The sequence below is a fragment of the Cordyceps javanica genome, chromosome 6 (assembly GCF_051103115.1).
Source record: "Cordyceps javanica chromosome 6, complete sequence".
NCBI classification, from domain to species: domain Eukaryota; kingdom Fungi; phylum Ascomycota; class Sordariomycetes; order Hypocreales; family Cordycipitaceae; genus Cordyceps; species Cordyceps javanica.
This window is the reverse complement of record NC_139300.1, coordinates 2,241,565-2,264,017: the sequence shown is the minus strand read 5'-3', so window position 1 is coordinate 2,264,017 and position 22,453 is coordinate 2,241,565. Positions and strand designations below refer to the sequence as shown.

Genomic DNA, 22,453 nt, shown 5'->3' with positions numbered 1-22,453 from the left:
GCGGAGGCTCATACATTGCTACTGATAGGTACGGTACCTAGGTAGGTAAGTAGGCAGATGGACAAAGAATTACCGGCTCAGGCCCGGGTGATGATATCCTCTCGCTCCGCGCCTGTTCCGATCCATTTAATCTATTGTTTTCTGTCGTCAGCATTCATTCTCGTCATGTATAACTAGGCGTGGCAAGTGTACGCCTGCAGTGCAAGTCATATCAAACACTCCTGCCAAACAGAATCAACGTACCGGGACACCAACAAACTGTTCAATATATTTCACGTAATCCTGCGCTTCAGCAGGAAGATCGGACCACTCGCGTAATTTGGCGATGCTGGTGTTCCAGCCGGACAGCTCATCATACACAACCTCGACGCGCTCGAGGGTCGAGTGATCTGCTGGAAACGAGGGCAATTCCTTTCCAGTTTCCTTGTCTCGATAGGCAATACCGACCTTGATCGTCTCAAATGTGCTGAGGACATCGAGCTTGCTGAGTTGGAGACTGTCGTAGTGATTGACCATGCAGGAGTATCGCAGGGCCACCAGGTCAAGCCATCCGCACTGCGCCCAGGTCAGTCATCCAGTCTACTTCAAGGAAACAAAAAGAAAAAGAAGAAAAAGGAAAAAAAACCAAACACCCAATACTAGTAGGGATATTGTCTGGTCATCGGCTGGGATAGTTGCTCACCCTTAGTTTCCGGCAAATTACCGCAGCATACTCGCCGCCCAACTCCTGCAAGTGTTGTCCAACCTCGCCAGTATCCTCCGTTGGGAAGCCTCCGTTACCGAGTCGGGTCGTATAGCTGTACGCAATCAGTTTGTCTTTTCTTGAAATGAACAACGTTGACAGGCTGGTTATATTACTTACGCCTTGACGACTCCAATAACCTCTTTGATGTCTCTGATGCCGAGTCCGAGGCCGGAAATGACACCGCCCAAGCCGGCGCTTGAGCTTGTAACATAGGGGTATGTGCCATAGTCGATATCGAGGAGAATAGCCTGGCTGCCCTCGACAACAATGTTGGCACCTCTCTCATTGGCTTGGGCCATGAACAGCACACCATCGACAACGTGCTTCTGAATTGCCACTCGATACTCGTCGAAGCGTTGAATCTCATCCTCGACGTCATACTTTAAAATGCTCCCGAAGCGCTTCTGGTATCCAGCCGCGAGTCGCCGCAGTTTCTCCTCAAACTGCTCCTTGTCGAATATCTCCGCAAGTCGGATGCCGCTTCGAATAGCCTTGGTGCTATAGCAAGGACCAATTCCGCGCTTCATGGAGCCAATGGCCTTGCCGCCCAGCTCTTCTTCTTGCGCGGCGTCAACGGCCGCGTGTAGATCAAAGTTGACGTGACACCTGTCCGATACGAAGACGCGCTCGCTCGCATCCGCAATTCCTTCTCGTTCGAGGTCGGCAAGCTCTTGGAGGAAGGTGGGGATGTGGAAAACGACGCCGGTACCGATGAGGGCAAGGCATTTAGGTGTCATGAGGCCAGAGGGAAGGAGTCGAAAGTTGTGGTAGATGCCATTAGCCTGCACGACATGACCAGCGTTGTGTCCGCCCTTGACGATGAGTGTTAGTACAAGTCTGTCAAGGAATACAAACGAAAAGTTTGGACCACGCACTCTGACAGAACGGAAGCCTTGTCAGAGTATTGAATAAACTTACAGCCGCACGAGCAACAACGTCAGCTTTGGAGCAGAATATATCTGTGAGCTTGCCCTTTCCCTCATCGCCCCATTGGCTTCCAATGATAATCGTAGTAGTCATCGTATCAAGAGGAATTGCTGTTGTAAAGACTGGTTGAGAAGAGGAGAAGCCCGCCAGCAGCTGGGAACCCTTTTAAGCTGGGAACCCTTTTAAGCTGAGCAGAATGCCTCAGGACCAGAAGAGCAAACATCTTGAAATATCTCTAGGGCATCCATGCTGCATCGGGCCCTGTGGCGCTGGAGTCGTGTGCTGTAGCAACTCCTAGTTATTTATTGGTGTCTGGAGCGACGATCTGTGTCTCGGCGACCTCATCTGCGGGCCGTTGGATATGGTCTCAGGCTAACGCTCCGTGGATCAGCTGAAAGAATTAGTCTAAGCTGAAAAGACATCTTGCGAATTGCAGATTGGTACTACTTTCTCCTGCGCCCTGGCTCGGTGGGCCGAGTAGCATCGTTTTTATAGCTGCGCGTCGCTGCAGCGATGCGATGATTGGATGCGGGCATCATGGGCAAAGCACCGGGGTGTGCAAAACAACCACAACTACCGACGCCACAAACGTCTGCAAGTCGGTCGTCCGTCATTTTATTCCAATCCTCGCAGAGATGGCCCTCATATCCCAAGTCACAGCCCGTGAGGCCCAACTGGGTATTGCGAGGTAGGGGTTGAGCGTGTCTCACCTCGGGCCAGGAGCAACCAAATTATTCGTCTTGAATCGGCAGATGGCGTCATGTTCACGGGCTAGAGCGCCGTTTCTGCTGCGAGACGTGCCTCAAAAGAAACAACAGGCTTGGGCGATTGCGATTGGCCACTTTCAGTGCGAATGGCTTCATTTTGACCGGCTGAGTTCCCATCTCAGCTGCTGCAGTAGTCACGCTTCCGCTCAATGACAACGGAGGCACTGCCTACCCAAGTATTTAATGAATTCAGTCATTATTTTCGAGCAATGTGCGGGATGTCATTTTTTTGTTGAGCCATTTGTATCAAATTGTTGTTCGGTAGTGTTGCAACTACGCTATTCATGTCTCAATGTCGCCTGCCATGTCTTACTCTTAGGCTTTCCTGGTGTCTAACAAGAGAAACCGCCTCGAATAATTGCGAAATTGGCAGATTGGGTCTGGTTGCGTTGACCTCTCGAAAGCAATAACCCCGATTACAGCATACAACAAGGAGTGAGGTGCATGAGTACACCAAAAGCTTGTTTTGCACGCATGCTTAACCGCCGATCGAGGTGTACGAACAAGACAAAAACACTGATTTGGGATCGCAAGCTCACATCCTCCACCAGTGAATTCGAAAAACGGTCCATCACCGGCGCCATCTCCCAGGCCTGCAATGCTTTCCTCGACATCGCAATTCGCCCCCGGAAACGGCAATGGCGGGAGACGCGCGTTTCCTGAATCAACAGAGGCGACGCCGCTCCTCGGCGGACGAAGCGAGGAATCTGGGTCCAATCTCAACGCCACATCGTCCCAACTAGAAGATGGCGTTCCCCCGCCAATCAAGACCGCCGAGGCAATCAGAGCGCTGCCAAAGCTTCAAATCTTTCTGCTGTGCTTTGCCCGCACCATGGAGCCCATTGCATTCTTCGCCATCTTCCCGTTCATCGCGCAGATGGTGAAGCGCAACGGCCGCCTGGCGGACTCGGACGTTGGCTTCTACAGCGGCCTCATCGAGTCCCTGTTCTCCGTCGTCCAGATCTTTGTCTTGATCATCTGGGGCCGGGTGGCCGACTCGATTGGCCGCAAGCCCGTGATGCTCGTCACGCTGACGGGCATGATTGTCTCGACCATGGCGTACACCATGGCTGCCACGATCCCTCAAATGATCTTGTTCCGCTGCTTGGCGGGCGTCTTCTCCGGGTCGAGACTGGTGATGCGGACGATGCTTTTCGAACACTGCACGCCCGAGAACGAGGCTATTGCGTATAGTTGGTTCGGATTTGCCAACAATATCGGCACCACTCTCGGCCCGCTAGTCGGCGGTGTGTTTGCCGATCCTGTCGAATTGTATCCGAAATTATTCAAGGGAATCACCTTTTTTGAAACGTTTCCTTACGCTCTCGTGGGCATTGTTCTGACAATCGTGGGCATTGCTGGTATCGTCATCAGCGCTCTCTTTCTCGAGGAGACTCTTAAACCATGTCAAGAAACCGACTATCCTACAAACAGTAGTAAAGATACTGCTCATCAAGCTCTCTCTATGCGCGAGCTTCTCACAGCTCCCAAAGTCGCAATCACCATTTGGGTCTATACCCACTTCATGCTTATTGCCTTTGCAGTCACAGCCCTAACCCCTGTATTCTTATTCACCCCCATTGCTATCGGCGGTACTGGCTTCTCATCGTCACAAATTTCAGTCTTCATGGCTGTCCAAGGAGCCAGTCAGGCTTTTTGGCTCATCGTCGCCTTCCCCATCCTGCAGCGCCGCTGTGGTACGAAAGACTTGCTGAAAATGTGTGCAACCGCTTATCAGTTCTTTTTCGGTGGCATCGTGCTACTCAGTATACTACTGCGCAATGGCACTACGCTCGCCATGGCCTGGGCGTGGGTTGTCGGAGGTATTCTCGCCATCATAGGTCCCGGTGTGACAATGGGTTTCACTAGTGCGCAACTGGCCATAAATGATGCATCCCCAAGCCGCCATGTCATGGCTACCTTGAATGGGCTTTCTATGACGAGTTCTAGTATTGCAAGATCATTCGTACCTGGCGTCTCGACGGTCGTTTTCGCAGTCGGGGTAAGAAGTCAAATATTAGGAGGTTATCTTGCATGGGCCATTCTCATTCCCTTGGCTATAGCCTTGAGAATATGCGTCAATTATGTTCCGGGGAGCAGAAAAGTGCCCGGCGATACAAATTGACCCAAAGACGAAATAAAAATTTGTATAATATGAAGTGGGCGGCGAGTGCACGACTCCAAAAGCGTTCCCTCCAGAGAGTATCGCATGAGCAGCATAGCCAAGTATGGAGGGAAAGTGTACAATTTGAGTAGAACATTTACGAAGGGGAAAAATAGCAAAATGGTGGAACAGGAGTGTGAGCTAGTAGTCATCGATGCATCTAGTAAAATGGCGCTCGAGTACTTGTCGTCTAGAGATCTAACGGGACGCTGGATGAGTCTGAGGTCTGACAAAGGGCGCAGTCGCGGGTCCGCATGGGTGTAGCAGCCCATGTTATGTAGTGAGAATTCCGTCGCCCGCACGACAATTAGGACGGGCATGATATCATCCGCTCCATACCTATACGCGCTGTTGTGTGCTGGAGTGATTGTTACTGGCAAGTGTTTCAGCGTTGAGAAGAATAGTGGCCACATACAGCGTTCTGAGGGACTTCAGTTTACCACTCCTCCGTAGTCCAGCTTCTGGAAAGGCAGACGAGCAATATGTATGAAACGATCTGCTCGAACTAATTGGCAGAATAAACTCTTTCAGTAATCGAAACAAAGCCAACGCAGCCAGCGGGCTGTTTTCTGATAAGATGCGCAGATTCACACCCTGATGATGCTTGCAAGTTGTAGCGTCTTTACTTGGCCATGGCCATACATAATGTCAAAAACAGCGTATCTCTCTTATTATACTTTTCTAATCCTTGGCCGCACCTCAAGCCAACGCGTGCTTACACTCTGTCACTGCCAGCTTCTGATGAGATCAGATTTATGACTCTGCAGAGCAAGGATGGTGTTATTCATCTAGCTGGGTAATGATTAATATGATACAAAATAATACATGAAAATTACAAAATAACCCATCCAGTGCAGCCGTCCCCGCGAGCTACAATTGGGGTTCCCGCTTTTCAGCTTCCTCCGTCGCCTCTGCATCAATCATGACCGTCTCGACATCCTCGACCGGCTTGCTCGCCAGCGGGGAGCGCATCTGGTTCTCCATCAGCTTGCTGAACTCGCTCTCCTTGTCGGCGGAGAGCTCCCTGTAGGTGCCAGTCTCGGCCACCTCGCCGTCCGCGTTGAGCACGATCAGCAGGTCCGCCTTCTCAATCGTCGACAGGCGGTGCGCGATGGAGATGGTCGTCATGCTGCCCTCGAAGAGCCTGCCGAGCGCCTGGTTGACGAGCGTCTCCGACTCGGCGTCGAGCGCCGAGGTGGCCTCGTCGAGGATCAGGATGTCGGGCCGCTTCAGGACCGCGCGCGCAATGGCCACGCGCTGCTTCTGCCCGCCCGACAGCTGCGAGCCCCGCGCGCCGACCTGCGTCTCCAGGCCGCGGGGCAGGCTCGCGACAAAGGTGCAGTTGGCCACCCGGGCGGCGCGCGCCACCTCGGCCTCGGTCGCGCCGGGCACGCCGTAGGCAATGTTCTCGGCAATGGTGCCGGAGAAGAGCACGGGCTCCTGCGCGACGACGCCGATGCGGCGGCGGAGCGACTTGACGCTGACGCCCGAGACGTCCCGGCCGTCGATGCTGATGGTGCCGCTGACGGGATCGTAGAAGCGCTGCAGGAGCGTGCCAATGGTGGACTTGCCCCGGCCAGAGGGCCCCACGATGCAGGCGTTGCTGCCAGAGGGTATCTCAAAGGTGAGCCCGTTGAAGATCTTGGCGTCCGGCCGGGTCGGGTACGCGAAATGCACGTCGGCAAACTTGACGGCGCCCTGCGCGGACGCGATGCGCGCGCCGCCGCTCTGCGGGATGCGCGGCTTCTTGTCCGACAGTTCAAAGAGACGCTGAGCTGCGCCGGAGCCGCGCATGATTTCGGTGTAGGTGTAGAAGAAATCCATCATGCCCGTGCCGGCAAACATGGCGTACATGACAAAGGCCGTCAGGTCGCCAGTCGTCATGGCGCCGGACTGGATGAAGCTGTTGCCGACCGTCAGCATGATGAGGAACGAGATGTTGCCCGCCCAGAGCGTCGACGTGTAAAACGTCGACGTCACGATGCCTTCTCGCTTCCGCAGCGCAAAGACCTTGCGGATCTGGTTATTGTACCGGTGGACTTCTTGGCGCTCTCCGACGAATGCCTGGCTCGTCTTGACGTTGCCAAGTCTCTCCTCCGCAATCTTGGTCAAGGTGCCGAGGTTTTTCTGCACGCGCTTGCTCATCTTTTCCACGAAGCGCCCGTAGATCAGGGAACCCACAGCCATGGGCGGCAGGATCACCAGCATGAGCATTGTGAGCTTTGCGCTGGTCCACAGCATGATGGAGATCCCGGCAATCGTGTTGAACGTAGATCGCAGTGCGTACGTGACGCTCGTAGTCACCGAGTCGCCCACGATGTTGACGTCGGAGCCCAGTCTGGAGATTAGGTCACCAACGGGGTTGACGTCAAAGAACTCGGCATCCTGCGTGTAGGTGCGGCGGTACAGGCGCGAGCGCAGCCTCGCAATGACGCGCTCGCCAATGATGCGCATCATGATGTTGCGCGTAAAGGAAGCGGCGGAGCCGATGGTGAGCACTGTGCCCATGCCGAGGATGAACTGGGTCAGGGTAAAGGAGTGGCCGGCGACCTCGACGATGCCGGCCTTGCCAGCGGCATCGATGATCCGGCCTACGGCGTACGGAATGGTCATGGTAATGGTCGCCGAGACGGCTAGGAAGACGGTGGCGAGCCCGAGCGGCTTGGCCTCGGGACGGGCGATGCTCAGGAGGCGCAAGAGACCGCCAGTGGAATTGTCAGTCTCGGCCTCATTTTTCGAGAGCTGCGCAGCGTGCTTTTGTTCGACGACGGGCGCCTTGGCTTCGGCGTCATCAATGGCAGTATCATCATCATCGACATCATCTTTCTTGATGGCCTTGTTGTCGCCTTTTGTCACTGCAGCTTGTCCAGCATGTGGTGAGGTGCTAAAAGATCTCGATACCCCTGGTACAGCGCATGGCGCGTCGTTGGTGATGCGCGCGACGACCACGAGACATCGGATACGGCCAATCGGTGACGACTGCCACCTGGGTCCAGTATTGGCCTGGATATGGCGATTTTGATGCGATTGGACGCCTGTGTTTGTGCTGATGGACCTGGTCGCCGCCTGTGAGGTGGGCGATCGTTGCAGCGCGATCCTACCTTGCTGGCGCGCGACCGACACTGTCCACGGCAAGAGACCGGACATGATGGTACGAGGAGGAAATGAATTATGAATCAGTCTAAGGTGACATGGTGATTTGCAATGTGTCGATAGACAGAAAGAACGACTCTTTTTTTCCTTGCAAAAGCCAAGGGGTGGCCGACTCTACTCCTACAGTGGGAACCCGTTTATCCAACTTTTTTTTTCTTCCCGACTGCGACTAGTTAGGCTGTATGCCTATTTTCTGAGGCTTCAGCACCGTCGAGTCGGGCATTTCCGCTACAAGAACAAGTCAAATCTGGGTGTGACTCATGACATTCATTCACTTATTAAATGGTTTTATTAGATAGATCGCCGCTCATGACGGCGATTCGGGGCTCAACTTTCTGCCTTGCGCGCCATAGCTTCATGCACTTGTACGCAGTCCTCTGGCCTGTGGCGACGGTTCCGACGCGCCATATAAGACAGCCCAGCACTCCAGAAGATCAAGGCGATTGAGCATCCAATCATTGCCCACATGCCGCGCTACGAGGGAAAGAGAAAAAAAAATCTCGTTAGTAAGAAAAAAATCCCGTGAATCGAGTAGAAGTTGGGCAAACAGAAACTCACAATGAACCACGGCGCTCGCGAGGCACCGTAGAAGATGAGAATCCACCACGCATTCACAGCGTTGTTTCCGAGATTCATGCCAGCCAAGACCACGCCCCGGAAGACAGACTGTTCATATCGCATGGCATCATTGCACCAGGCGAAAAAGGTTGCCTGACATGCGTATACAGACCCCGCCCAGTAGTACGCAGCAAAGACGACAGATGTGGACGAGGAGCTGGTCGGGTTATTTGAGGCTACCAGAATCATGATGGACGTCGCAATGCCCGTGATACCGATCCAGTATCCAACAAGGTAGCGCTTGCCACCGAGGAAATCAGTCAGCGTGGCCCAAAACAGCGTCGACACGATGCCCACGGCGGGCACGCCGGTCGGGTAATCGTTCAGCTGCGTCTTGGTATACCTGTTCACCGGGTGCTTCTGCATGTACAGCGCCAGAAGCGCGTTGCTGCTAAACGACTCGGTCTCGCCGGCAATGACCCAGAGGACCACGAACCCCCACCAGTACCACGAGGTGAGGACCTTTTTGGCAAAGGCGAGCGTCATCGGGGACTGCTTCTCCGCCGTCCGGGGCACGCGCGACCGGGCGAGCTCTTTTTCTCGCTCGGTGAGGTAGAATGCCCTTGTCGTCTGCGGCGTGTCGGGGAAGAAGACGAAGCCGTAGAGGGCCACGGGTATGGTGATGAGCCCGTCAATGATGAACAGCCAGCGCCACCCGGCCAGCCCGCCGTGCCCGTCGAGGCCGCGGTTGAGCCCCGTCTGGATGAAGCCGCCAATCATGGTGCCTGCGAGGCCGGACGACGTGAAGATGCCGCTGCGCTTGCCCAGCTCGCGCTCCGTGTACCAGGCGCCCAGGATGTAGTGCGTGCCGACAAAGGTGGAGGCCTCGCAGATGCCCTGGAAGAACCGAATCGCCATGATGGACTGGGGGGTGTGCACCGAGGCTGTGACCATGGTGAGCCCGCCCCAGAGGACCATCATAAGGGGGAACCAGATGCGTGGCTTGACATAGTGCAGCGACAGGTTTGACGGGATTTGTCCAACAACATAGCTACATCAGTTAGCAGTCTCTCGCGCGTCGCCATTTTTCATCATCGTCTTACCCCACAGTGAAACAAGTATTGATTTGCGTCAACTGATCTCCGACGAAGCCCAGGTCATCCTTCATGCCGGAGACGTAGGCATTGTTCAAGTTGCTGCGATCGAGCTGCGGCGTATCAGTACCAACACTAGGCGAGGCAAATCATCTCCGAAAACGTACATAATTAACAAAATAGCTCAGACAGCAAAACGTCAAGATGAAAAAGTCGATTTTCTGAATGAGCACGCGCTCGCCTGGCTGGTAGACGTTGTGAAAATAATCCTTGACCTTGCCACGCACGGCCATCATTGTCTTCGCTCGCGCGGCGCCTACAAAGGGCGACTGCCAGAGGGCGTAGGCGCCTGTTGCTCTATACCAAAAGGATTACCAACAGCATGCACGATGGACTGTGTCGAACGGACGGCCATGAATCGAGCAAGTGGAAAAGTTGAGCAGACCCGTCAGGTCCGATGAGGATGACCCTTTTGGTGGAGAACAAGGCCGTTGACGTCCGCTATAGGTCATTCACTAGTTAGCTTTCGGCCGAACACTGGTGGGCGATGGCCTCCTACCGCTACCAATATTGGTTTGCGGTTATGCAATATATGAGAAGTCGAGACCGGTAGGAATGGCGTTGATGGTAAAGAGGAGAAAACGCGGCCTTTAGTCCGACGCATTTCCCGACTGCCAGTCCGTTGTTATAGCAGCCCCCCCGCGGCGCTTCGGAGTCTACCTAGACAGAGACGGCTAAGCAAACTACTTAGGTGCCAACGCCACAGTCAATCAAAGCTCTAACAGAGGGCGCAAAGGATGAGGGTAGTTGGAAGACACTGCCAGGTACTCTAAAAGTGCGAGGGAGATTCTGTTCGAAATGAGGATATGTCGAGTCAGTACACTCATAATACAGCACGATACATATGCATCAGGGCTCTCCTTCTGTGCGCGAAGAAGCTGCTAAATTGCGCCTTCAGGTTTTGCTTGCCCAAGTTTGAGGTTAGACTACCTTGTAATGAACCCCTCCCCCAGTAGTTCTCCAGCCAGACGGCCACGCGCACCCCCACGATGGCGGCGCACATCACTCCGGCCCCGGCGGGTGCCGTTGTCGGGTTTTGCGGGGGAAATATGTCCACGGAGGCTTGGTCCTAATCAATAATTCGGCTGCAGCCTGCTGTTCCGCAGATTCTTTGCTCTTTTTTTTTGCGTTCGATATTCCTATTTCGTACCCCTTTCTTCTTATTCCCCCCGTCTTCCCTCTCCTCCCTCGTGCAATCCCTCTAGCCTCTTATAGTCTCGCCGCAGCTTATTTACTGGTGCAGCATGGGGACCGTTGCTGAATCAAAGCAGACTTATGTCCTCCACGCCAAGGTGGAGGGACGGCAGGCGGCCGAGAGCTCGGCTCCCATCTGGGAGAATATCGGCGCCCGCAAAAGAGCCTTTCTGAGCGCTTCGATCCCGCACGAGTGGCGGGTGCCGGCAGGCCTTTTACCCCCAGACTCGCAAGATGATGTTACCGCGTGGCCGGCCACTTCCGGCTGGTTCACCCGGGAAGAGCTCGACATCACAGAACAGACAGCCGTACAGCTGGTTGCCAGGCTTGCCTCTGGGGAGCTGAAATCAGAGACCGTGACCCGGGCATTCTGCAAGCGTGCGGCAGCAGCGCATCAACTGGTAGGATTGTCCATTTTACTTTCGACATTGTCCCGGCTAACAATGTCGTCAGGTGAATTGTCTCTCGGAAACCTGCTTTGAGCGCGCCATCGCAACCGCGCGCGCTCGTGACGAGCATTTCGCCAAGACTGGCCAGCCCATTGGGCCCCTTCATGGGCTACCCATTTCTCTCAAGGACAACTTCAAGCTCGCTGGCTTGGACTCGACAGTCGGTTTCTCCTCCCATGTTGGGGATGCCGCCGCGGTCGACTCCACGCTGGCCAAGGTACTAGAGGAGGCAGGGGCCGTCTTTTACGTCAAGACTAATGTGCCTACGGCCATGATGATTGCTGAGACGATCAACAATGTGTTTGGTCGTACTCTGAACCCTATGAATAGACAGACGACGAGCGGTGGTAGCTCGGGTGGTGAGTCGGCCCTGCTAGTACTCAAGGGTAGTCCGATTGGGGTGGGAACTGATATCGGTAAGGGCATTGGCAAAACGTCTTTTTTTTTCAATATCCCTGACTGAATTATGACAGGAGGATCACTCCGTATCCCCGCTGCATGTACTGGCATATTTACTCTGCGCCCCTCTGGCGGCCGTTTCCCTGTTCGTGACTGCCGCTCAGGCATGCCTGGCCAGGAGGGAGTCATGTCTGTCAACGGCCCCATGGCACGCACCCTCGAGGACATTTCCATGTATAGCAGAGTGGTGATAGACAGCCAGCCTTGGCTGCGCGACGCCAAGTGCCACCCGCTCCCGTGGAAGCCCATCGAGCTGCCCAGGAAGCTCAGGATTGGCGTCATGTGGGACGACACGCTCGTGCGGCCGACGCCGCCCGTCGCGCGCGCCCTGCGACACACGGTCACGAAGCTGCTGCGGGCAGGCCACGACGTGGTCGACTGGCAGCCGACGGACATGCTGCAGAGCCTCACCATGATTGGCAAGTTCTTCGTCGCCGACGGGGCGCTGGCGATCCGCAAGGAGCTCGAGCGCACGGGGGAGCCGTGGCGGCCCGAGATGGACGCGTACCGCGACGCGCAGCCGATGAGCGTCTACGACGTGTGGAATCTGCAGACGGAGAGGACGGCGTTCCAAAACGCGAACCTGGACCGGTGGAACGACGCTGGCCTGGATGCGCTGCTGCTGCCTACTATGCCGTACGTGACGCACAGGCACCAAGGCACCAGACACGGTGAGCCTTTTTTATACGATCTCGCGCTCGACCCATGCATTCTAATTGTTCATCGTTTTAGTTGCGTACACGGCTGTGTTTAATATCCTGGATGTGTCGGCCGTGTCTTTCCCGACCGGATTGACGGTAGACAAGAGCGTCGATCTCCTCGGTCAAGACTACGAGGCCCGAAGCGACACATGCCAGGCGATTAATACAGAATACGACCCCAGTCTCCTCGATGGCATGCCGATTAGCCTTCAGCTTGTTGCTCGTAAGCTCGAGGAAGAAAAGGTCCTGGGCATGACCCAGAGTGTCTTGCAGGCCCTTTCTGGCTAGTGGTGAGATGTACAGAGAATAACTACGTTTGTATATAAGTCAAGGAAGGATGTCAGTCTGGCTATCCATGCCCCAGCCCTGACTGATGTGATTTATTATGTAGGAAAATCATGACTCTACGAACAAATTGTTTAGCCTGTCTATTTTAACATTGCACTAGCCAACTAGCACGGACTGGTGCCTGGCAAGTGCGAAAGGCCAAGCTCCGGTTCCGACACCGACTCAGGCTCGATCAAGTCTTGTATGCCCATTGCAATCAGCTATCAAACCATGAGACCCCCGGTGGCGATTTTGCACTCTAAAAGTTTTCAACCAGTGCCTTGATCACAGATCCTGCATCCGGCATAAATCGGCGCAGAGCTCGGCTGCATGTGCCATCATCATTCAGCGTGCATAGTAGATGAATATGCATGACACCGCGAGAGCTATATTCGGGGCACTATATAGACTGCGATACGACACCCCGAAATAGTGTCAAATGGCTGGAACCACCCAGCAAATTACGAATCAAGTAACTCTTTCCTACTCATTCGTGGCAGGTTCGCCACAATAATCCGGCCGGGAAAGATGATCGGCAGGCGTCGCAGCCATCTGGAGGCACCCATGACAAATGGAACCGCCATCAATGTGCGCCGAGTGAGCATCATTGATGCAGATGCCGTGGCCACTTCTCAAGCATGTGTCGCTCCATTTCGCAGCTTCCTTGGCTCCTCTGATCTGTTATACATGCGCCCTTTTTTTGAGCCGTCTCAAGGCGGCGTCGCATGTCTTACAGCTCCGCACATCTCTCTGCATACGTTAAAGTAGGACAGCGCATGTCGAACATAGAACTACTGAGTAATAAAGACAACTGCCCACTCGCAGGGTGACGACACGATCCAAACCAAAGTACTTCCGTACGGAGTACTCCATACGCGGACTGGAAATGGCCCTGGCGGATCCCCGTACTTACCAGTCATGCCAGTTTCGTAAACCTTTGTCCCGCCCATTTCCAGCCAACGGCGAGCTAAAGCCCGGCCCCATGCGGGTTTGGTCAACTTTTGCCGGGCTTCCTTGACAGGATGATTCCAAAGGAGCAAAAACCCCGCGTTGACGGGCTTGACGGGTTGAGCCACTCAGCGACTGGGCCGATGCTCCGCCCGCCGCCGCGCCCTTTACTAGAATGACCGTGAATGCACTTTCTCATGGAAGATCGCCCATCCTTGTGCGCCAAAGTGGGTGCTTGATGCTGTGGAATCTTGGTACCCATGCCATGCCATCCCTTCCGCTACACACAAATACGTACACCACAGCTCTGCTCACAGCGCTCCCTTTGCTTTCAAAGCACCTCGGCCTGGGTGTACTCCGTATTCTTCGGACCATCTCGCACCACTTACTGATACAGCTGCTTGGCCTTTGCATCCTTGCTTCTGTGCGGAGTCGTGGTGGGTTCAAGGTGGAGAGGAAGCGCTTCCAAAGGTTGTCAACCCGTGAACTAGCTGTGGTCTAGAATACTTGCACCCACCGTGAAAGGTACAAGCTGTCTCTGCGTGAAGACCACGCGGGATACCTTTAGAGCACCATGTAGCAACGGCACGGTGGGTAAGTACATAGTAGCTGTAAGTATGTGCCCTGAATGAGTCGGCAGCTGCGGGAACGCTATAAGCTTTGAAGAGTGTTCCCACTGGCCGGTTTAATGCGCTTCATCGATTGTGCGCATCTAGATTACCAACCCATCTAATCCGGACACTATTTGTCGCGTCCTTTTTATCCATTAAAAGCATCTCAACGCCGTACGAGACCATCTAGTGATCCTATACCTCCCCTCGGAAGCTTTCACGTCTTTCCATCTCCCAAACATCTTTTGCCAACCATGCCCGCCGTCAGGGAGGCATTTGCTGCTCAGCCCGTCGCCTTTGGCAGCGGCTCGCTCGTCGCAGCTGGCGACGTCGCGACGCCCCGCAAGATGCCGACGCAGCATATTGACATCATCGACATTCGCGGCGAGCAGGTCGACTTCAACCTCAAGGAGGAGATTGCCAGCTGTCTGAACCCCGTCAGCGGTCATCGAACGCTCCCGACGCTGCTTCTCTACGATGAAAAAGGCTTGCAGTTGTTTGAGGATGTATGTCATTCTTGCTCGAGGCCTCTCTTTTTTTTTTTGAATTTATTCGCCCCGGTCGCTGCCAGATCAGCGAGCTCCGCATCCCACGCTTCCCCCCCCCCCCCCCCCCCTCCCTCCTTCTTACCCCCGGACGGCAACCTTTTGCCTGGACATTGATCTTAACCTTGCGCTCAGATTACATATCTGGATGAATACTATCTCACCAATTACGAAATTGAACTTCTCAAGAAACATGCCGCCGAGATGGCGGACCTGATCCCTGCCGGGGCCATGGTTGTCGAGCTTGGAAGCGGGTAAGAAACACAGCCGCCGAGCTGCTTTGTTCTGATTCCACTTGTTAGTTATGCCATGAATGTATCGAGCGCTGACAAGCAGTTTTTTTCTTCTTTGGCGCATCACAGCAATTTGCGCAAGATTTCGCTGGTCCTAGATGCATTTGAAAACATTGGCAAGCCAATCGACTACTATGCGCTCGATCTGTCTGAAGATGAACTGCAACGCACGCTGCTGCAGATCCCCGACTACAAGCACGTTCGCAGCCATGGACTCTGGGGCACCTATGACGACGGCAAGGACTGGTTAAAGCAGTTTGCCGACAGCGACCGAAACATAACAATCATCCACCTCGGCTCCAGCATTGGTGCGCACAACGCGACATGCATAGCTAACACTCCCCTTGACTGACCCGAGATGCAGGAAACTTTTCGCGTGACGAGGCTGGCGTATTTTTGCAAGGCTTCGCCCAAGTTATGAAGCCGACAGACTCTGTAATAATTGGCATCGACTCGTGCTGTGACCCGAACAAGGTCTAGTGAGTTTATCTATCCGAGTTTTGCACGCGCAGTTACTAATTGGGCTCCAGCCATGCATATAATGGCAAGTAAAATATTGAAACTCTGACCCAACTACAATTAACATTGAATGCTGTAGATTCCAAGGGCGTCACTCATTCGTAAGCTTGATACTCACTGTCCCGGGGCATGATTTTGGGCTAATTTTTATCAGTTTTATTCTCAATGGCCTTCGTCACGCCAATGCTGTCTATGGTAGCGAAGTCTTTCACCTGGATGACTGGAAGGTCATTGGCGAATTCATCTATGACGAGGATGGCGGCCGCCACCAGGCATTTTTGTCGCCAACTACAGAAGTCAATATACTGGGAACGACCATCAAGCAGGCAGAGAGACTCAAGATTGAACAAAGCCTCAAATACTCACAGGTTGGCGGCGAGAAGCTCTGGCGCGCTGCAGGTCTGAAGGAGGTCAAGCGCTGGCGACGCGGCGACGACTATGGTGAGTGCGCATACATTACACGCCGTAACTGCTGCAGCCGGCTAAATACGATTTTCTGGTGACAGGTCTTCACCTGCTTCGAAAGACCGATGTCCCGTTCAGCTCTCTCCCCTCGCAGTACAGCAGCGTCCTGCCCACGCTCAAGGACTGGTCGGCCCTGTGGCAGGCGTGGGACATTGTCACCAAGGGCATGCTGGCCGGGCAAGAGCTCCAGGAGAAGCCCATCAAGCTCCGCAACGCCTGCATCTTCTACCTCGGCCACATCCCCACCTTCCTGGACATCCAGCTCTCCAAGGTCACCGGGGAGCCGGCCACGGAGCCGGCGCGGTACCGGTCCATCTTTGAGCGCGGCATCGACCCCGACGTGGACAACCCGGAGCAGTGCCACGCGCACTCGGAGATCCCCGACGAGTGGCCGCCCGTGGACGAGATCACGGCCTACCAGGGCCGCGTGCGCGCCCGCCTCGAGGCGCTGTACGCCGGCGGCTCCGGCAAGATGCCCCGCGGCGTCGCGCGCGGGATCTGGGTCGCCTTTGAGCACGAGATCATGCACATCGAGACCCTGCTCTACATGATGCTGCAGAGCGACAAGACCCTGCCGCCGCCTCACACGCCCGTGCCCGATTTCGCGGCCCTCAGCGCCGCGGCCCGTCGTGCTCGCGTCCCCAACGCCTGGGTCGACGTCCCGGAGCAGACCGTCACCATCGGCATGAACGACCCGGAGAGCGGAACGGACCCGACCGTCCACTTTGGATGGGACAACGAGAAGCCGGAGCGGAAGCAAAGGGTTCATGCCTTCCAAGCCAAGGCCAGGCCCATCACCAACGAAGACGTGAGTAGAACAACTGGCAACCCACCCCTCCCCTCCTCCCTGCCTCCTGTCGGGCCTCGAGATGCAGCCCATTTAACCGCCCCCTGTCTGTAGTATGCCGACTACCTCTACAGCACCAAGAACAGCACCCTCCCTGCTTCCTGGTCTACTCTGGTGGATGCCGGCCTGGGTAGCCCCGTTTTGAACGGTGCGAGCTTCGAGTACCCCATGCAGCCGTATCTCAAGGACAAGGCTGTGCGCACCGTCTACGGCCTCGTCCCTCTCAAGTACGCGCTGGACTGGCCCGTGGCCGCTTCCTACGACGAGCTGGCCGGCTGCGCCGCCTGGATGGGCGGACGCATCCCGACCATGGAGGAGGCGCAGAGCGTCTACACCTTTGCCGAGATGCAGAAGGAGGAGGCGTCGATGCACAGCAAGCTCTCGAACCGAGTTCCAGCAGTCAACGCGTGAGTGTCCTCCCACCACTCCTTTCAACCCTCAAACCACACTACCGGTATTGTCCGGACCCCCTCCCCGCAGCCCTTGCTGACCAGGAACGTGTTTCCTTTTTTCCCTATATAGTCATCTGGTCAACAACGGCGTGGAGGAGACTCCGCCCGGTACCACAGAGGCCGCGGTCAATGGCAGCAGCAGCAGCGGCCGCGACGCCGCCTCGCTGTACATTGACCTCGACGGTGCCAACGTCGGCTTCAAGACGTGGCACCCGCAGCCCGTCACGGCCAGCGGCGACACGCTGGCCGGGCAGGCGGGCATGGGGGGCGTGTGGGAGTGGACGAGCTCGCCGCTCACCCGGCACGAAGGTTTCGAGCCGATGGAGCTGTACCCGGCGTACACGGCCGACTTCTTTGACGGCAAGCACAACATTGTGCTGGGAGGGTCGTGGGCCACGCACCCGCGCATCGCGGGCCGTCGCAGCTTCGTCAACTGGTACCAGCGCAACTATCCGTACGCGTGGGCTGGCGCTCGCCTTGTTCGCAATATCACCTAGGACGCGCGCACTCAAGACCCTTCGCTCGACCCCGGGACTGTGAACTCGTTATAATATTGTTTTGAAATCTGCCATGATTATGCTAGGCTCTTTAGGATCTAGTTTTTGTTTGCTCTGTTAGGAGGCTAAATTGTCCCGCGCCGGCGTGGTATATGGGGCAACAGATGGTTTACTCTGCTGCTCCGTGACGCCAGGACATTCCAACTCTACGCCGGCACCCGATGCGACGTGTCCCAAGTGCTTCCCCCCCTCAAAGATTTCGTGACCCGATGTGATTGTGACGTGTATATCTGTTTCCCCGTTATGCGTATCTCTCTCAGCTATTTAAGCTGCCATAAATCTCAAGTAACTGCTCGAATACGTAACTCGGTAGGTGGACGCCGTTCTCAGTAATGAGGTTGGATACCAGCTCGGGAGGCTGCGTTTGTTAGCACGCCCGACTATTGAGATTAAACTGTCTAGGTACTCACGGTATAATCAACAGCATCCACAGGCTGCTTGCTCGGTCCTTCGGTCGTAAAGTCTAGCAAGTGCTGCTCGAAGCCAATATCTCTTTGGTCCAGCGGGAACTTGCGCGCAAACTTGTGCGTTTCGGCGGCCACGTAAAACGGAATATGCGCGCGGCTGGCCAGCTGCGCAATCTGAAACGTGCCTATCCTCGAGATGATGCCGCCGTTTTGCGCCACGGCCTCGGCGCCGACGAGGACCATGTCGACCTGCCGCAGCAGGCCCATGGCGTGGCCGACGGCGGCGCCGGGGATCTCGGCGACCGGGATGCCCTTTTCGCGGAGGGCCTTGACGACGGCGTCGCTCTCCTCGGCGCGGGCCGAGTCGCGGACGTAGACGACGCGAAACTTGCCGGGACCGATCTTGGCGGCGCGCTCGAGGACGGCCTGGACGGATCGCGAGTTGCCGTGCGTCAGGACGGCCTTGCCCTCGGTGACGAAGCGCCAGCCGGCCTCGGCGACGCCGGCGCGGGCGGCGATGGCGCGGGCGGCGAAGAGGCGGCCGTTGCGCAGCAGGTGCTGGCGGACGGCGTCGAAGCTGGGCGCGCCGTCCTGCTGCTTGAGGGAGGAGATGAGGTACTGCAGGAAGAGGTCGGTGCCGGCGGTGAGCGGGACGGGGTTCTCGACCGAGGCCTTGAGCCGGTCGCAGTGGGCTTTGACGGTGTCGAGCGTCTCGTACACCGTGGTGGAGGGTACCGAGTTGAGCAGCTCGATGAGGGACTCGATGGCGGCGACGGGCTTGGTCAGGTCAGGGTCCTGGGCGAGGAGGTTTCGGTACGTCGAGACGATGCTGCGCGAGGAGGAAGGGTCAGATGGGGGGAGAAGTTATCCAAGGGCCTGGGAAAGACGGCGGGGTCATTCGTACTCGAAATCAGTCTCGTTGGGCTGCTTGCGCAAGGGCAGCGTTGCGCTGGCGCCGTCTGCGGAGTGTTCATGGTCAGTTTCAAGGCCAATTGCGCGCGTCGGGAAAGAAGCTGTCAGAGATGCGCGTACCGGCTGCTGCTGCTGCATGGGTCGCCATGTTGACGGAATTATCTAGGAGCGTGCGAGGCACCAAAGGAGCTTCGGTCTTGGCTAGAAGCAACAGGAGATGACAGTGTGGACGAGGGACGATTTTTTGGGCTGAGTCACTGGGTTTGTCGCAGGGCAAAATTTACTAGACAAGCCTCGACTTGGTTGTTTGGTGGGGTCGACAAGTTTTTGGTGGAGGGCATTCTGGCGGTACAGATGGCGGGGTAGTAACAGGCTTTATAAGGGAGTCGATCACTTTTTTTTTCTTTCGCGTTTTTTGGAAATACTTCCATCATTCAACTCGTAAGGAAAACTTTTGGAAATCGTTCACCAGTTTCTTTTTTCTTTCTTTTTGCTTTTTTTTTTTGCCTTTGCTCTGTTTTCAAGAGAGCAGAATAGAATGCCGTGCCACAGGCCTAGCTAGAAGTTATAGTACCAGGTTATAGTGGCTGTGCCTGCTATAAATTGAGTTACAGGCGGCTAGGCACTTAGTAGGCCGCTGTATTCTTGCACTTCACACGTCATCCTCACATAATAGTGTTAGATGAATTTTTCAAGATCATTTTTTTTGAAAGAGTATGACAGGGATATAACAAGATACTGGGGTTCTCGTGAAAATTTCTTTAATTCTGCCGTAGGACGACTTCTGGCTCCTCGGTCGGATCCTCTGGTCCAGGTCTATAAATGTCGAACCCCCAGTGCGAAAGGTAATTGATAAACCTGACCTCGCCTTCGTTCTTTCTGATTTGGTCAATTGTAGTACAGTCCTCATTAGAAAGATTCGGAAGCGCCAAAGTAGCAAAATTCTCCGCAATGTGGGAAGGCTTGTAGGCTTTCGGAATGACACTGGTGCCGCGCTGCAAGCCCCATTTGAGTAGCACTTGGGCGGGCGTGATGCCGTGCTTTTCAGCAATGGATTTGATCTATATGAAGTATTAGTATATGTGACGCACCAATGTCCCATCTAATAGTCTAGCCAACATACCACTCCATTCTGTAGCGGCCCGGGGATGTCTGCATTGGCAAGCCGCGACTGGCTTGCCACCCAGTGGAGAGAACGCCGTGACATGAATGCCATTTTCGTTACAAAAATTGATCAGATCGTTCTCAATAAGGTACCTTTCAGTAGTTAGATATAAAAAACCTCTTGCATTCATAAACATTCAACTTACGGGTGAATCTCCACCTGGTTGACGGCTGGCTTGATCGTGCAAGTCTTGAGAATCTTTCGCATCTTTTGGATGCTAAAATTTGAAAGACCTTGTCAAGTTAGTTTTGTATATTCTGTCGTCTCTTCTGGTATTGAATACCAATGTGTTTGGCTTTGCCAGCTCTGACGAGCCCCTCCATGGCCTTCCAAGTTTGATCGTAGCGTTGAGTCAACGCCATATCAAGTTTTGGCTGTTTCCTCCATTTAGCCAAAAAGTTTTCACAATTTCTATCAGGGTATCACGTAAATACCTTTCCGCCGGGAAGTCGGACGGTTAGCCATTCGTCCTCGCCTTTGCCAATTCGTTCGTACGCGACCGGGGCTAGAAACATCATCAACGTGGGCTAGCCGGTGCATGGCTTCATTCCTACTGTGCATCAAGTACAAGTCAACTATAAAGGGTCAGTGGCCCGAACAACCTGTGGTGCGGTCTTTGCGGCTCATACCGTATTCCAAGCCGAGGTTCTTCAGGCTGAGCTCCATGGCCGCCGCGACGTCTGCTGGCTTATGGTGGGCGTTGGCTCTGGTTATGAAGATATCAGCACCCGAAACATGGGAAGGAAGAGGAATAGCGTTCTGCGCTGCTCACAGTTTAGTCACGATAAAAACTTCTTCTCGTTTCCCTTTCCACCTTCGAAGAGCTTCACCAACGCCTCGTTCGGCCTCTCCATTACCATACATCCATGCTGTATCAATATGTCGATAGCCTGCCTCAAGTGCCCGCAGGACAGCCTCGGTCACGCCGGCTGCTGGGTTCACGTCTGGCTGGAAGGTTCCAAATCCGATTGCGGGGATTGATGCACCTTGGGCGCCGATAGGGAAATTTGTACTTGTGGACATTCTGATGCGTATTGAAAACCTTTCTTACCCCAAGCCCGTAGAAGAATCGATGCATTATCAGTTCAATGAATGATGCTACAAGAACGACTGTCTAGGGTAAATCGCTTCGAATTTAGGTGATAGATGGTGGAGTATTCATCATGCCCAGCGCCAAAGACGTGTCGTTGGCTTAACTCGTCCTACCCGGCGTTGGGCCACTAAACACGGGCCTTTTCCCATAGCTAGCAATAGACCAAGTTCCTCTTGACAGGTTCCATAGAGGGAATAGCGTTTATCAGAGTCGAGTTGTAGTTTGAGCGACTTGTATCTGTTGTTTTGCTACTAATAATAGAGAACAAGTCGTGTACCCGCCAGCCCCCGTGGTCAGGCACTGAGGCTGCGTTGTATCCACACAATCAGTTAGGTCCTAGGTCAGTATCCTCCATCTCTTCAAGCTGCAAGGCCCTTGTTGGGCGTGGCGAGAAGTCCGAATGTGAGAACGGCAACAAAGGTCAGAGGCCTCCGTCCTGCCCAGTAACGATCTTTTACGGTTACTAGGGCAAGCAGCAGTCACTGTTGCAGACCCTTGGCACGATATTCAGTACTCGTTGATAGTTATGGTGTCGGTTGTATAACTGACACTGCGGGCCTTGCTCTTCTCGCCGACGTGTCGCAGAGGGCCCACGCGGCGCCAAGTTACATTGGAAGACCCAGTTGCCAGCCAGCCAGCCGGTCGATCCTACCTAATGAACGCTTGGCCGGGCTGGGCCTCCTGGCGGGGCCGATATTAGGAAGTGTCTGCCGTACAACGTATCTAGTTAAATATTGCCATGATTCAAACCAACAACTTATGATTGCGTATCACAATGGAGGGTCCAACCGTACCTGCATTGAACCACTTGTCGTCTGCACCATTCCACAGTGATATTTTGGACCAGACTGATACTTGTGAGCGAGGGGATAACGACACAGGCACTCTCCGAGCCCTCGACGCCTACTATGCCCTCTGACAAGCCCATACCCGGCCAGTATATAGAGATTGATGGAAATGTCAAAGCTGGTAAAGACCACCTTGCACACAAACCCTGCAATGCTGACATGTGATGCTATTTAACGCATCTAGCTTTACCTA

The 22,453-nt window shown here is 54.7% G+C and overlaps 8 protein-coding genes across 8 annotated transcripts; 3 read left to right on the top strand and 5 right to left on the bottom strand.

Annotated features, from left to right (window-relative positions):
- Positions 1–77: 77 nt before the first annotated feature.
- V2A60_009121 (adenylosuccinate synthetase) lies at positions 78–1,765 on the bottom strand (the record flags this gene model as incomplete). Its single annotated transcript, XM_083260389.1, has 5 exons — positions 78–131; positions 244–555; positions 704–797; positions 863–1,557; positions 1,664–1,765. 5 exons carry the CDS (start codon positions 1,763–1,765, stop codon positions 78–80), a joined length of 1,257 nt encoding a protein of 418 aa, XP_083116515.1.
- A 1,272-nt stretch (positions 1,766–3,037) lies between these two features.
- Positions 3,038–4,508, top strand: V2A60_009120 (uncharacterized protein; the record flags this gene model as incomplete). The annotated part of the gene is made up of 2 exons (XM_083260388.1): positions 3,038–4,441; positions 4,503–4,508. The coding sequence occupies 2 exons, from the start codon at positions 3,038–3,040 to the stop codon at positions 4,506–4,508; spliced, it is 1,410 nt and encodes a 469-aa protein (XP_083116514.1).
- A 965-nt stretch (positions 4,509–5,473) lies between these two features.
- V2A60_009119 (ABC transporter ATP-binding protein) lies at positions 5,474–7,750 on the bottom strand (the record flags this gene model as incomplete). Its single annotated transcript, XM_083260387.1, has 1 exon — positions 5,474–7,750. The coding sequence occupies one exon, from the start codon at positions 7,748–7,750 to the stop codon at positions 5,474–5,476; it is 2,277 nt and encodes a 758-aa protein (XP_083116513.1).
- A 333-nt stretch (positions 7,751–8,083) lies between these two features.
- Positions 8,084–9,701, bottom strand: V2A60_009118 (major facilitator superfamily domain-containing protein; the record flags this gene model as incomplete). Its single annotated transcript, XM_083260386.1, has 4 exons — positions 8,084–8,230; positions 8,315–9,365; positions 9,418–9,521; positions 9,576–9,701. 4 exons carry the CDS (start codon positions 9,699–9,701, stop codon positions 8,084–8,086), a joined length of 1,428 nt encoding a protein of 475 aa, XP_083116512.1.
- A 1,011-nt stretch (positions 9,702–10,712) lies between these two features.
- On the top strand, positions 10,713–12,559 carry V2A60_009117 (amidase signature domain-containing protein; the record flags this gene model as incomplete). The annotated part of the gene is made up of 4 exons (XM_083260385.1): positions 10,713–11,063; positions 11,116–11,527; positions 11,585–12,241; positions 12,303–12,559. 4 exons carry the CDS (start codon positions 10,713–10,715, stop codon positions 12,557–12,559), a joined length of 1,677 nt encoding a protein of 558 aa, XP_083116511.1.
- A 1,852-nt stretch (positions 12,560–14,411) lies between these two features.
- V2A60_009116 (C-type lectin protein) lies at positions 14,412–17,775 on the top strand (the record flags this gene model as incomplete). Its single annotated transcript, XM_083260384.1, has 9 exons — positions 14,412–14,663; positions 14,838–14,956; positions 15,065–15,303; positions 15,360–15,455; positions 15,594–15,615; positions 15,669–15,955; positions 16,021–16,787; positions 16,881–17,233; positions 17,349–17,775. 9 exons carry the CDS (start codon positions 14,412–14,414, stop codon positions 17,773–17,775), a joined length of 2,562 nt encoding a protein of 853 aa, XP_083116510.1.
- A 316-nt stretch (positions 17,776–18,091) lies between these two features.
- V2A60_009115 (translation initiation factor eIF2B subunit alpha) lies at positions 18,092–19,302 on the bottom strand (the record flags this gene model as incomplete). Its single annotated transcript, XM_083260383.1, has 4 exons — positions 18,092–18,193; positions 18,246–19,071; positions 19,147–19,201; positions 19,275–19,302. 4 exons carry the CDS (start codon positions 19,300–19,302, stop codon positions 18,092–18,094), a joined length of 1,011 nt encoding a protein of 336 aa, XP_083116509.1.
- Positions 19,303–19,915: 613 nt separating this feature from the next.
- Positions 19,916–21,342, bottom strand: V2A60_009114 (aldo/keto reductase; the record flags this gene model as incomplete). Its single annotated transcript, XM_083260382.1, has 9 exons — positions 19,916–20,215; positions 20,278–20,306; positions 20,380–20,411; positions 20,465–20,552; positions 20,603–20,693; positions 20,754–20,824; positions 20,874–20,894; positions 20,949–21,025; positions 21,092–21,342. 9 exons carry the CDS (start codon positions 21,340–21,342, stop codon positions 19,916–19,918), a joined length of 960 nt encoding a protein of 319 aa, XP_083116508.1.
- Between the last annotated feature and the right edge of the window lie 1,111 nt (positions 21,343–22,453).